The sequence below is a fragment of the Periplaneta americana genome, chromosome 14, assembly GCF_040183065.1.
Source record: "Periplaneta americana isolate PAMFEO1 chromosome 14, P.americana_PAMFEO1_priV1, whole genome shotgun sequence".
Classification (NCBI taxonomy): Eukaryota; Metazoa; Arthropoda; class Insecta; order Blattodea; family Blattidae; genus Periplaneta; species Periplaneta americana.
Genome location: NC_091130.1, coordinates 82,727,950 through 82,742,968, shown reverse-complemented (window position 1 = coordinate 82,742,968; position 15,019 = coordinate 82,727,950). Strand labels below are relative to the sequence as shown.

At 34.8% G+C, this 15,019-nt stretch overlaps 1 protein-coding gene and 1 long non-coding RNA gene across 3 annotated transcripts in view; both read left to right on the top strand.

The window, feature by feature from the left end:
- The window catches only part of LOC138713515 (cuticle protein 6-like), a 115,903-nt gene that overhangs the window by 87,773 nt on the left and 13,111 nt on the right, over window positions 1-15,019 (top strand). The window contains exon 3 of the mRNA XM_069845685.1: window positions 941-1,073. Within this exon, the coding sequence (XP_069701786.1) occupies window positions 941-1,073 (133 nt within the window). The remainder of the gene's footprint in view (window positions 1-940; window positions 1,074-15,019) is intronic.
- Window positions 4,921-7,622, top strand: LOC138713516 (uncharacterized). 2 transcript variants are annotated; one of them, XR_011335884.1, is made up of 4 exons: window positions 4,921-5,034; window positions 5,479-5,596; window positions 6,049-6,178; window positions 7,268-7,622. It is a non-coding gene; the product is annotated as an uncharacterized lncRNA (long non-coding RNA). The 2 variants fall into 2 exon arrangements; XR_011335883.1 differs by having other exon boundaries at window positions 5,018-5,596; window positions 7,268-7,573.

Sequence of the window (15,019 nt, the reverse complement as noted above, 5' to 3'; positions counted from 1 at the left end):
AGAATTTCTTTTACTTAAGGTTTATTTTTGTTTATTTCTATCCGAGAAGATTTCGTTTAGTCTCTTTAAATACAAGATACAAGGGAAAGGATTGCTATTATGTATCTAACTTGCCCTTTGTAAATATTAACTTTCTGTTAAATATTTCACAATACTGGTTATTATCAGTATACAAGAAGTAAAAAATGAGAATGAAAAACAAAGTATACACTGAGATTCGAACTGGAAACCTTTCGGATACAAGACCGCAATGCTACCGACTACGCTATGCGAGAGAAACGATGATTCTTTAGGAAGCATGTTATGTAATTATCATATAGTGGCGGCAGTGGAGTGTTGGAAACATTTACGACAGAAGAAATTCGTCCGCGTGTGTATCATGCTCTGACGAATGCACCCGAAGTCTTCCGAATCGGACATAGAATCTGGAGCCCGGTCATTTCTTTTGTCTAAGAGTGTACTGTATAAAAATGACGAAGCGTGAAGTGTTTTCTTTGGAAGATAAGGCGAATATTATAAGTGACATTGAACATGGTCTTTCGCAAGCGGACGTGAGTCGGCAGCATAGTTTAAGTAGATAAACTGTGAGTAACAATATACAGTGTAATCCGTTCCACAAAAATGAAATATTTTATTTTCTTGTTCACAATTTCATTCATTTCTGTCATTTAAGGTTAGGGGAGAGACACTTCGGATATAGTGAACGAAATATGCAAGTCCGCAGAGGTTTACTATATTCGGAGTTGACTGTATTTCAACAATTTTGTTTTTAGCTATGATGATTCCATTCGTTTGTATGCTTAGGTATCGAATTTTTTTCTTACGAATATATGTAACTTCTGTTCTTATCTAATAAAAACCTGTATTTAAGATTTTATTTAAAGTGAGAAAATTAAGATTTTACAAGTTAATAAGTCACCTTTCCATTGCCGTGTTACAGGGCTGATGAAGTACCAGTCCTTTCGTGAAGAGATCCGAGATGCCGACGGACATGTCAGAGGAAAATTTGGTTTCATAGATCCTCAGGGAGTTCTAAGGATCACAGAGTATGTAGCCGATACGCTCGGTTACAGGTAAGTTCTCGCTGGGGATGGGAGCTTATTGTAAAATAACCAGTTATCGGTTAACCGATTAATTAAAAATTAATTTAACCTGAAGCCCAGATCACATATATAACAGACAGCTGATCCCTATGTTAAAATCGATAGCACTTTGAAGAGAACAACCGCCCGGATCGCCACCCGTCCACTGTAAACGAACACGAGATGGCAGTACAGTCGCTAATGCAATTCAAATGGAAGTTATGACGTGACTTCTTATGTAACAATTAGATGGCACCATAGTAAACTTGACAAAAGTTGTTACCGTCAAAGCCTATAAGGCCGAGCAATCTGGGTATGTATGATCTAGGCCTGAAGGCAGTTAACCGAACAAATATAACCGGTTAACCTGATATTTTCCGGTTATTATTTTTTAACATTTTAAAGTCAGCAAATTAGTCAGGAAAACAAAACGAGAAGTTACTTACAATAGAAATCAAAGAACAATTTGCAATCGACTGTAAGCCAACGAGAAGATATTTATAAAAACGTCATTAGATGCTGAAGATCATCAATGATATCCCAAAATACACAAAATAATAATAGGTTATCAAATTGCATTTAGTTAACTACTTCATTCACATTTGGGATTATAGTTGAGATAAATTTAATAAAAACCAACACAAATTGCATAATTTTTACAATAATAATCTCGATTATGATTCATTTCGACGACCAATCTATTCTCCTATAAGCAATAAATACTTAAGTCAAAGTTTCTCGCCGTATGGACAGAGAACATCTAGAACAATACCAATTCTTGAAGTCCACCTGTGAAACTGATCGCTATTAGAAAGCTAGAGACTTATGGGGCAATGATAGAAAAATTAAATAACCTTTGCCATTTAAAAACATTTCTCGCTGTTTGAAATGCTCCAATACCCGCAGATATATATTATAAGCAATCAGAGAAAGTCTGCAATTAAGATAGGCATATATTATTAACATTGATTCGAAGTCGAATTTCATTTTGCCATCTATGGACAAATGAAGTAAGTAAAGCAGCAGTCCATACTTCATCTAGGAATAGCGAACGAGACAATTTGTATACGGGTTTGATTACATTAGAGCGCAAAATAATAAAAGGACAAGATGTCTGACTGATATAAAGTTTGAGATAAACTTAAAATGCATTTCATTCGGTTTACATTAAAAAAATAACCGGCCATTCGCTTATTGAGGAAAATAACCGGTTATCAGGTTAAACCGGCAAGCAAAAATAACCGGTAATTAACCGGTTAACCGCATGAAAATAACCGGTTACTTTTGCCCATCCCTAGACACATCTATCTATAAAATATATAATTGTTTATAACCACGAACAGAATGGAATAAGAACATCGCAAGGGAGCATCAAATGATAAATCAGATAATCAGTGTCGTTTTCAAAGAGCTAGTATTCGTAGTTTCACAGTATAAAGAATACTGTGGTAGTTTAATACAAACGGTCTGACAAGTAACAACACGATAAAATAATACAAATCTTTCCTGAACATAATACGAGTATAAAAATTAAACTACAATAATCCATAACAACAGAAATGTAAAAATTAACAAAGTAATATTCTAAGCATGGTGAACAATTTATAATTTTCCATAATGCCAAAGAAAGTACGCATCAAAATTAGATGTACACAAATAGATATTAAAACCCGGCATATAGCCTATATAACAATAGGCAGCCAGGAAAATCTCAGTATGTACCAAATCTATACTAATAATAAATCTATAGCCGAATTTTTTCTGGTAATTTTCGATTTTCCAAAAATAATTGGTCCTAACATATACAATTAACCACCCTGAAACCGAAAATCGCTTTTTTGAAATTTTTGTTTGTATGTCTGTCTGTCTGTATGTTTGTTACCTTTTCACGCGATAATGGCTGAACGGATTTCGATGAAAATTGGAATATAAATTAAGTTCGTTATAACTTAGATTTTAGGCTATATGGCATTCAAAATACTTTATTTAAAAGGGGGGTTATAAGGGGACCCGAATTAAATAAATCGAAATATCTCGCTTATTATTGATTTTTGTGAAAAATGTTACATAACAAAAGTTTCTTTAAAAATAATTTCCGATAAGTTTTATTCCCTGAAAAAGTTGGATAGGACTGATATTTAATGAGATAAATGAGTTTTAAAATTAAAATAACTGCCATCTAAGGCCGTGTAATGAATTAAAAAACAAATGACTTCGTCTATAAGGGGCCTTGGACAGCAACAATCGAAAGCTATGAAAGATAGTCTACAGATAATGTTTCTGTGTTTCTATGAAGTAATATCAGAAGCTAAATTAACCCATTTGTATAATTAATTATTAATTCACCATTGGAAAGTGTAGTTTCTCTAGATGGACATAATGCTATAATGTTATTACAGTAACTTCTGAGTGAATCGAGGACAGGTAAGATTAAAATAGCTTCTTATGCACAGAAAACTTGATAGGCTATTCTGTACATTCGTTTCCTGTATTTCCTAAAATAATTTTTATGACCAAATGAGTGGTCCCTGGACCAAAATGATCGCATTTTAATTATGCAAATACAATTTAAATTAAGTAATATAATAAACGATTTATCCTTATATCAAACACGAATGTTCCCTGGATCAAATGTCCTAGTTTAATTATGAAATTACTTTATATTTATTTCTAACGGGTGCAGCGGAGCGCACGGGTACGGCTAGTAACAAATAATCAAAAAGAGTAAGTTACTTACATGTTGAGAAGTCTGGAGGGAGCAAGAAATATCGACCAGTCGGACTCTAAAAGATAAAAACAAAATTAGCTCGAAGCCAAATAATAAATTAACATAAGATACACAACATAATTGTTTTAGATAAGCCACCTATATGTTGTGGCAGGAAGCAAATAGTAGCGACATCATACTTACAAATGGCTTTAAAGGAATCCGGAGGTTCATTGCCGCCCTCACATAAGCCCGCCATCGGTTTGGGACATCATAGTTCGATAAATCAAAGCATTTAGGGCCTTTTCACACTAGACGACCGTTCTAAACACGTTTCAACAAAGAATTGTCCACTTAACTTTTTATAAGAGGCAACTACAGTTGACGAGCTGATGAACAGTCGCTTGCAGTCAGTGTTGCCAACTTGGGACGCGGTTTCCCCCCAAATTTGGGGGAGAAAACACTTTTCCAGGGGGACGTTTGGGGGGATAAAAATGTTAGGGGGATTTTTCAGGGGAAACACAAATTTTAGAGGGTTTTATGGGATGTTTTTCTAAATTACGCCATTAGGGTTATTTTTTAAATTAATTATAGTGAAATTACTGTGTTGTGTAAGTGAAATTACTGTGTTGTGTAATTAAACAATGAATACCATAATCAAGAATCCTCTCTTCGGCTGGTATCGCATCTTGCAAGCATATTTTCTCACTTGCTTTCTGTATTACTCGTATATTATGACGCTCTCTCCCAGGGGGGTTTAACTCAAATGATAGATGTTGGATGCTCATAGATGTTCCATAGTTTGCCGCATGTGGTCAGGACAGCGCTGGCTGTATTTCGATCACAGAGTTTGTAAAATTAGCAGTACAAAACTCTTTGGTTTCGAAAATTCTTTGGTTATAAGTTTTACCAATATGACAGTTTTAAACAGATATTATTAATATCCATTATTTACAGAATGTGTCAGTTTTATAATATTCGGATTATTATTACTATTACTATATAGCTAATTTGCATTTTTCATTCGAGGACAAAGTAGCCATATTAGTGTACTGTGTATGACCTATTAACCTCATTTGTTCAGTTGATCAATTGTTTGATGTTGGCATTCCTATTCTGTTTAAATCTTGTATAAATTATGGAAGGGACGAACATGGCTGCTTAAGGAAGAAATTTGAACAGATCGAGTTAATTGAGAAGTTACTGGTGCTTTCCTGCAACAAGAAATAATTCGCAACGTTGAAGGTAAGAAAGAAATATGTTTGAGATTACATCTACACGGTTCAACTTTTCTTTCAACTTCACACATTCAAGCAATGCCTGCAAGATTGGTATTTAATAATAACGGAAGTGCACACAATGTGCAGGATAATATATTATTTTAGCTTTCGCTGCTGCAGAACTTGGTCAGTGAAACTATAATCGGTTTTTACACTCCATCACATGGTATTTTGGTATTTTAATATTAATATGGCGTACCTTGTAGATAGAAAATCTTAATGTATCTTAATTCAACATGCGCTTTAAACTTGATTCTTTCAATATTCTTCTCAGACTGCGTGCGTACGAGCATGAAAAACTGAACCGTGTAGATGCAGCTTAACTGCACCGTCATGTTTTCTAATTTAAACTGAATTCTTCTGTCATATCTTAAACGTTTATTAAACTGAGATCTGTAATTGTTTTCAGGGATAAACTTCAGAACGCGATTACCTTCCTTCTACCACTACCATATGATGAACTGACTTCTGTGTTGAATTACAACAGTGTATTAGGCCTAACTGCAATTACGCCAAGAGCTTTAAAGGTAAGCTAACAGTTAATATATACTTTGGGATGAACGAACATATTATTTTTGTATATAGCTAAGTTAAGTTGGTCAGACATCTTAAAATTCGTGGGACAAAATCTGATATGACTAAATATGTTGTTCCCGGTGTAATTCTTTACAGTTGCGTTACCAAAGGATGGCGGGGTACCTTAGCTTGATAAAGCAATAGTAAAGAAGTGTTGTTCCCGAAAAAAGATATGTTAGAAATTTGACTTTACAGTTAACAGTAGTACCTTTACTGGAATAATTTTGATAAAATGAAAGGAGTTAAATTGCCGGAGATATTTATTATTTTTATAGACTCGTGGATAGAATTCTTCCAGGAATATTTCACAAACGTTGATTATACTGCAATCCTTCAATTGTTCTGTGAAATGTAGTGTTATTAATGCATTATATGACACTAGGTTACTGCTGGTTTGTTTCAGTTAATAGAAAGACAAATGGCGGAGTTTTACACTGTGAATGTGCTGCAGTGTACTGTCAGAAATCGGATAGTAATGAGAAGACCTGGTTATTCCTGTTTCCTGCGCCAAGTAATGCAGCACAGCTTAAAAGGTAAGCAATGGCATTGGCATAAGCTCAATACAAAGATATCCTTATATATCATCAGTAAATAGTCAGGGTTGGTAAACTGTAGTGATTTTTAAATTTAAGTGAGAATTATTTGTCAAATTCATATTTGTTTATTAAAATGAGTTTTTGCCTTCTTTTGTAATTCATTTAAACTTAATTTGTGCATTAGTTCCTACATAATTGTGTATTTTGTTAATGTGTTATTTTAAGTAATTAACAACATCGCTTCAAAAATAATTTACTATGTTTACACATAGGCCTCATTATTAATACATGAAGAGTTACAGCACTAACAACCTGCACTTAATGATAATAATAATTAGCTTAGACTTAGGCAAGATATTATGCTCAGTTTGTTATTCATTAGAAAAGAATTCAACTATTTAGGGAGATTAATATTTACAAATAAATTTATCAGAAGAGCTTAGCATTGTGTGTTTTCAGAATAAATACATAGTCCATTTGGCATTGTGCAACTTTTACTTTGAATATTGTTATGAGCTACAACTATTCATTTCAATCCTCAGCATCATACTGTGCTTTAGTTAGGTGGTGATTCCGAAAGTAGGCTCTACTTGACTACCTGTACCATGTGTTCTGTTGCTCCTTAATTAGGAGTTGGGAAAAGACATATGAGAAGCAAACTTTCAAAACCTGTCCATTTCTTCAGAAAATGCTAGAATTATATGTCTGTAATAAACAAAGATTTTTCTGTGGTGAAATTTTATATGAATTCATAGGAAGAAAAATACATTTCACCATAGAAAATATTTTGTTCATTGCAGAGATGCAAGTTTGCTACTCGTATATATTGCTAATAGTTTTAAGAAGCAGCAGAACAGCCATATGTAAAAACGTTTATTTTATTTTTTTTTCAGGAAGTTAATTTCTCATCTTAATCATGTTAGGTGCATATAATTTTAATCTGTGATTTAAGTACTAACAATTATTTGATGTAAATAAAATGAACATTATTTTATTTACATCATGATTAAATCATTAATTTAAATTAATACCAACCCTGGTTTGTGTATTTTTTTAAAAATAATAATAGAATTTTGATTGTAACAGGTACCACATGTGGGCAGCTGTGGCACAAAATCCTCATCCTTACAGAAGGGCCTATATATGTGCAAGCCATTTTCGCAGTAATCAGTATAACAGTGACTTCAGATATAACTTACTAAGAGGGGCCATTCCATCAAGGGATGCTTGGTATCCCACTCAAGAACTACGACCCACTTCATCACCAGCCTACTTACATTAACCTTTTTCACCACCTAACATAATTGCTTCATTCATTGCACTTCACTGTGGCATCAATTTGAACCTGTATTCTCTTTCATTGAGTGATTCATTCATTGTCTTTATGTTTTAACAAAATTGTGTTTAATTTTGTTGACAAGTGTATGGTAATGGACTTCATTCATTATTATTATTATTATTATTATTATTATTATTAAAGGTAAAAGGTAAAGGTATCCTCGTAACATGTCAAGAAGGCATTTGGGGGGCATGGAGGTAGAGCCCCATGCTTTCCATGACCTCGGTACTAGAATGAATTATTATTATTATTATTATTATTATTATTATTATTATTATTATTATCATTGTTATCTCATTTCGTTTAATGTATTGATTTCTTCAGTTAATTGAAGGAAAATAAAGGGAATTCATTCATTCATCTGAAAAAAAAGTAGAGTACTTTACTTCTACATTATGAGCAATATAATTTTTGTAATATATAGGGAAATGATAAATCTAACGATCTTTAAGACCCTAAGTTAACATTACATAGTAATATAAATACAAATAATAATTACTAGTACAATGAGCATTTCAGTTGTGTCATCTATAGGGCATAGGAGGGAGTCCAGTGGCAGCGATACGAATCCGCAGCTTCTGCAACTGGTGAGATTTGGGTGCATTAATTAGAATGTTTAGAGAGTAAATATGTTGTTGTTTTCTAATGTCAGGCGTTTGACAATAAAGTCATTTGACCTCTTGCACTCCAATATTTTTCAAAGATATTATCATGACCAGAGTAAATATGTTGATGTTTTCTGATGCCAGGCATTTGACAATAAAGTTATTTGACCTCTTGCACTCCAGTATTTTTCAAAATTATTGTCATGGTCAGCCACTGAAGCACAGATTTTGAGGTGTTCCGAATCCATTTCTTGGTTTGAGTAGCACAATGGACAGTTAGGAGACTGATATATTCCAATTCTATGCAGCAAAATAGTCCCCCAATCGGATTTCTGGGCGGGACTACTTTAATGGTACAGAAGCAACTAAATTTTTTATAATGGAATGCTTGTATAACATCAGCTAAGAAGAGAGTAAATATGGTACAATATTTTGTCTCTTCTCACTTTATATATCTCTTGGATATGGAACAACAAGTTTTGACGGAGAAATCATTGTAATAAGTGAAAGTCTCAGGAATCTTCTATGCCACATCAATAAATTTAAGAATGCAGTTATATTGTCAGACTCCAAAGCAGCTATTCTATCAATAGTCTCTAAATACATACTTTCATCTCAAACAGCAGAAATAACTTAAATGCTCTCTCAATTAATATCACTCAATAAAAGAATTGTATTCCAGTGGATACCATGCCATTGTGGAATCCTGGGAAACAAGAATGCTGATGCTTTAGCAAAGAAGGGCAGCACTGCTACTTACAGACTTGTTACTAAATCTACGTATTACTCTGTGAAAAGATTTATTAAATCTACATACTTAGACTTCAACAAACAAAATTTGATAACACAAATCTCAAGGGAAAAAATGGAACTCTCTGCATCATAATCCACAGTTAGTTACCGATTTACCACGAAAATCGTCTGTAGCTGCATTTAGATTGGCAACAGGCCATGACTGTCTGGCCAAACAAACACCTGCATAGAATTGGAATATATCAGTCCCCTAACTACCCACTGTGCAACTCAAACCAAGAAATGGATTCGGAACACCTCAAAATCTGTGCTTCAGTGGCTGGCCATAATAATATCTTCGAAAAATATTGGAGTGCAAGAGGTCAAATGACTTTGTCAAACCCCTGGCATTAGAATACAACAACAACAACATATTTTGAGCAATGGGGCCACAACCAAATCAAACACTCAGTATCAAAGCTCAAAATTAGGAAATGTTGCAAAGTATAGACTTATCTCTAATAAATTGTATTGCACTTTTTCTAATATGTTCAGTGTTTTGAATCAACTATACATCAGAGGATGAAAAATATTTTTTTTACTTGTATTTCTTAATGGTGTTTTTATTAAAAGTCTAAGTTAATTTTATGTCTGTTGTAGACAAATAGTTTTCTTTGTATTCTTTATCAGTGGTGATTATTAATTACTTAGATTTTTAATATCCATATATTAAACTAATGGCAGTTACTTTTAAAAATATATGTTCAGCTCTGACGGTGTAAAACAAATAAAGTGGTGTTTTATAAATGTTTATGAACGTGCGTTGTACTATGTCACAGCAAAACATCTTATGACTATTTTCAAGCTAATGTTTGACATAAAAAAATTAAGAGCGAATTATAATTATATAACTGACCAATAATAACTTCGAAGTCAATATTCCAAAGTCAATCTTTGTTTTTATCTTCCAATACATGATACATAACATTATTTTAAAATAGTGCTTAAGGTGTTTTGGAGAGAAGTATCCTATCCTATTCGCATCCTGTATCTCAATTACATATTTGATCTAGAAGATGCAAAAACTTTTATTAGTCAAATTTGATAAATTAATTTAATAAAAGGGTTAAATGACGGTGTTAAAAGAGGGAGTGTGTTAATGGTTTTCAGTTTCATGTTCAACCATTATATTTATATTCACATGTTAAAACAAAAATGTGATATAAATATTGTGGTTAAACATGTTATTTAAACTGATAAACCATTACACACTCCTTTGGCGATATGAAAAATACCAGTATGTGTTGGTATAATAGGTATCTGCAGTACCGATCGTGCTCTAATGCTGGCATAACGGATACCTGTAATACCGATCGGGCCGTGTAACAAGGGATGTAGTTCCGCATTCTGCCGCTATGTGTAACGAGATGTAGTTCCGATGTTTTGCCGTCAAGTGTCTCGACGTCGCGTCAATAGCGTGTCGAAGGTAATGCATTGAGTTGGGGGTCTTTCTATTTATTTGTCTATGCTCTCTCCAGCCCGTCGTCGCGTTGCACACGTGTTCTCCTTGTCTTGCTTAAGTCATGGCCTACAAAACAATAGTGTCTGCAGTAAAATGCAGATAAAGAATTTCCCCAATCTAAATTTATGGTTTTGATACAACTGATTTTCATTTCTTTTATATTATACATCTTTGTTTTCTTAATTAGATTTCATTTAATGTTAAATATTGTTCGCAACAATTTCCAGTCACGTGACACGTGAGCTATCAATAACTTAGCATTTTTAGTTTGAAATTTAATTGTCTGGTTGCCCGAGTAAAAGTTGGCACTCAGCAAGGTGCAAGCGTTACAGACCACAGTATAAGAAGAATCAGTAGGGACAACTCCAGTCGGCACCTCTGATGTTGTTGGTACTAAATTCAAGCTCAATAAGGTTTAGTTCTCAATGAATCCAACTATGTCGCTAGTATCAAACCACTATCAAAATATTAGTAAAATATTTATTTATTTTATTGGTCAGTAATACGAATAATCTTGTATGTATATTATCTATCATTAATATTATGTCGCTAGAAAGTCAAAATACTTATATCCATTGTTGACGTTCATGTTCACACTTCACCGCAACGGACGCCATGATGTATTATGCTGTACTTGGATCAATTTTACCAACATAAGCCTCAAACAGTGACTTGAACGTTAGCGTCAATTAGTGAATATTTTCATGATGATTGCATACGGAAGTAATCATTATTATGGTTATATTGCCATTCCTTTGCCTCATGTCTTTAAAATTATTAAAAGATGAGTAATGAATGTTTTCAGTTAATATTAAATTATGCCAGACCTGTCGTAGATGGAGATCCATCTGGTGGAGGTTCCAGATAATACACCCGGTTTCGTGACATGCGCACTCAGAATTTGTTCCCACGAAATGGCTTAGGTGTCTTTACTGTATGTTCTCTATACTGTGTACAGACTTTCAGCGTACTGTAGCAATACCTGCAAAATGCAACAAACTGTTGTCCCGATGGACAAGGAGCCAACCAGTTCGTAATGCGACGACGAATTATGAGAAATCCAAAAAATTAAATCATTAATTTAAAATAATGTTTTTATATTACTATTTTTAGGCCTATCAACTTATTTATAAATCAATTTCTAGGATATACAGTATGTATCTTTGGAATAAAGATCTTATTTTAATAAGTAAAAATTCTTGCATATCCTATAAGAAATTAAATATCTTAAGCAATGAAAATATTTTGAAAACACATTTGAAATCAGAGCAATGATTTCTACGAGAATCCGCAGTTCTAACAGACACAAGTTGTCACTCTGCATACGAAAGTCCGCCAGGAAAAGAAAAAAAAATCTTTAACTTGACGTAACTAAAAAATCAGTAAAGATTTTGAATAGTAATCACTTTTAAAAGTAATTTCCATTCTTTGTAAACATCTCTCGCTTTGCCCCCTATCTAACGTGAAAAATAAAAAAGTTTGTCGCTTATCATGTCAATGTCTATTTTGGACGGCTCACTTCGAAGTCAATAATTTTTTTCTCACTTTCCAAAAAATATTTTGATTTAGAATTTTTTTATATGCTTTCGTTAGACATTTATCTATGGATCCTAAAAGTTACGGCACAATTGACTCTCATAGGAGCTATGACATGATAATGTTTAACGCTGCGGCAAATAGAGTCCTTGTGTGTTTTCTGCGAACGCAAATGAGAGAACCAAAATTGCGGGCGATTATATTCAATATTTATCCAGCCTTAGGAAGTGCATAACGTCATCAGCAGCGAATGACAAGACGCACACGTCTAAATGCAGCCGACCTGCGACGTGATTGGTTGCCGGAATTAAGAGCGACGATACTATAATCGCTGTGATCAATATTGTTGTGGTCGATCGTCTAATTCTAAAAAAAAAAGGCCCTTAGTGTCAGACTACTACTACTGCTACTGCTACTGCTACTATTTTTATTCACGTGATAATTCAAAATGTTCTCGGGCTTTCACCAGGGAAGCTTCAGTAGTTACATTATTCACATAGTCTTTCATTTTTCGTGACTTTTCATTTTTTCACTAATTGTAAGATGCATCATATCCGTTAATACAGACATTTGACCACAAAGAGTCTCCTCGAAAAAGCACACATGGAAAACATGAAAACGCATTTTTCTCGCCACAACCACATAGCCAACTTATTCTTCTTCTTATACACTTCCGGCATAAATTTTCGCCACCTATTAACTTTGAAGCTTTTTTTTTTTGTTTATAAACAATGTTTAATTCTGGGATGGGTCTGCTTAAATGCTTCATTTTCACTTTATCATCATTCATACGATAGCCTACAGTTGAAAAGGGAGTCTTGAAAAAAGCACCTAACGAATTGATTACAATAGTACAGCAAACACTCGAACACGCGCATCTCTATGACATTAGAATGTCACGAAGCTCTGTCGCCAAATCCTAACATCATCAGGATCTGAATTCTCTCATTTTCTGTTAAAAATATCTTATTTTATGTTGATTTCATCAATGAAACTGCTTTCGTAACACAAGAACCAATGACGGCTGGTGGTTGAAAAATCAGAAGGCCTATATTACATTATAGAAAAAAAAACAGTACATTATAATATAGATCCGGTCCGGCCAGAATTATACCATTACTGCATGAATATGTCATGCGTACAACACAACATAGAATGTTCGGAAGTAAAAATACACAGATTGTAACTTTAATAATGGCAACTATTTATTTATTACGAATATACAAGTTATACATCTGTGAAACTTCTATAGTCCATTAATGTAGTAACCAGCATTGTCTACAACTCGTTGCCAACGATGTGGAAGTCGTAGTTATTCCTGTAGCAGTGCCTGTTCTGTTTATGTTTCTGATGAACCGCCCTACTACCTGCAGAATATCGGGAACAGTCCGGAATCGAAGGTCACGAAATGGTTCCTTCATCTTTGGGATTAAGTAATAATCACAGGGGCTTAAGTCCGGTGAATGTGGTGGATGAAAAAGCACTTCCCACCCACCCCCCCCCCCCCCAGCGACGGTGCAAATCAGCTACAGAGTGTGCCGTGTGCGCTCTTGCGTTAACCTGCAAAATAATGGGAGGGTTCTGCAAAAAGTGTGGGCGCTTACTTTGCAATGCTAGTCTCAGATTATGCTCCAAAAAATGACGGAACTACTGTGCATTAACAGAACAGTATGTGTTAGGATGACGTCGCCACAGTCGTACACAACAATCAGCATAACTTTCACATTCGTGGGGGTACGACGCACCACTGTTTTGCGTGGTGACCCGTAATGACGTCACTCATTTGACGCTTAAGTAAAGATTCGTATGACCTGGCCCATGTCTCATCAAGCGCAACAATACGCCGTAAGAAGGTGCCTCCTTCACGATTATAACGCTCCAAGCAGTGGCGGCTCGTAGTCAAATGTCCAGGGTAGGCAAAATTTACATAACATTTTTATGTAATTTCCGCGATTCAATGACAGCTCGCTTTCATCATGCCCCCCGAAAATTTAACTCTTGCTTACATAACAATACTGTTTTTTTTAGTAGGTTATTTTACGACGCTTTATCAACAGCTTAGGTTATTTAGCGTCTGAACGAGATGAAGGTGATAATGCCGGTGAAATGAGTCCGGGGTCCAACACCGAAAGTTACCCAGCATTTGCTCATATTGGGTTGAGGGAAAACCCCGGAAAAAACCTCAACCAGGTAACTTGCCCCGACCGGGAATCGAACCCGGGCCACCTGGTTTCGCAGCCAGACGCGCTGACCGTTACTCCACAGATGCGGACAACAATACTGTTACATCAATGAGCCGTCTCATAATTTGTCGGTTTTCTTCTAGTTTATTGTAATACTGTTGTCTTGCAACCCTTGTTGTTCAGACAACATTTCCGAAATTGGATTCAAATTCTTTTCAAGTCTCTTTAGACTTACCGAGTTACAAATATGATCTGATTCCAAGTACCTTCTTTAGATTACAATAACAAACGTGACCACCTACAGCTTAGCTTTAACTTCACTTCCTGTTAGCCATTTATGTGTTTCATACCATACTTACTTACTTACTTACAAATGGCTTTTAAAGAATCCGCAGGTTCATTGCCGCCCTCACGTAAGCCCGCCATCGGTCCCTACACTGTGCAAGATTAATCCAGTCTCTATCATCATATCCCACCTCCCTCAAATCCATTTTAATATTATCCTCCCATCTACGTCTTGGCCTCCCTAAAGGTCTTTTTCCCTCCGGTCTCCCAACTAACACTCTATATGCATTTCTGGATTCTCCCATACGTGCTACATGCCCTGCCCATTTCAAACGTCTGGATTTAATGTTCCTAATTATGTCAGGTGAAGAATACAATGCGTGCAGTTCTGCGTTATGTAACTTTCTCCATTCTCCTGTAACTTCATCCCTCTTAGCCCCAAATATTTTCCTAAGAACCTTATTCTCAAACACCCTTAACCTATGTTCCTCTCTCAAAGTGAGAGTCCAAGTTTCACTATCATACAGAACAACCGGTAATATAACTGTTTTATAAATTCTAACTTTCAGATTTTTTGACAGCCGACTGGATGACAAAAGCTTCTCAATCGAATAATAACAGGCATTTCCCATATTT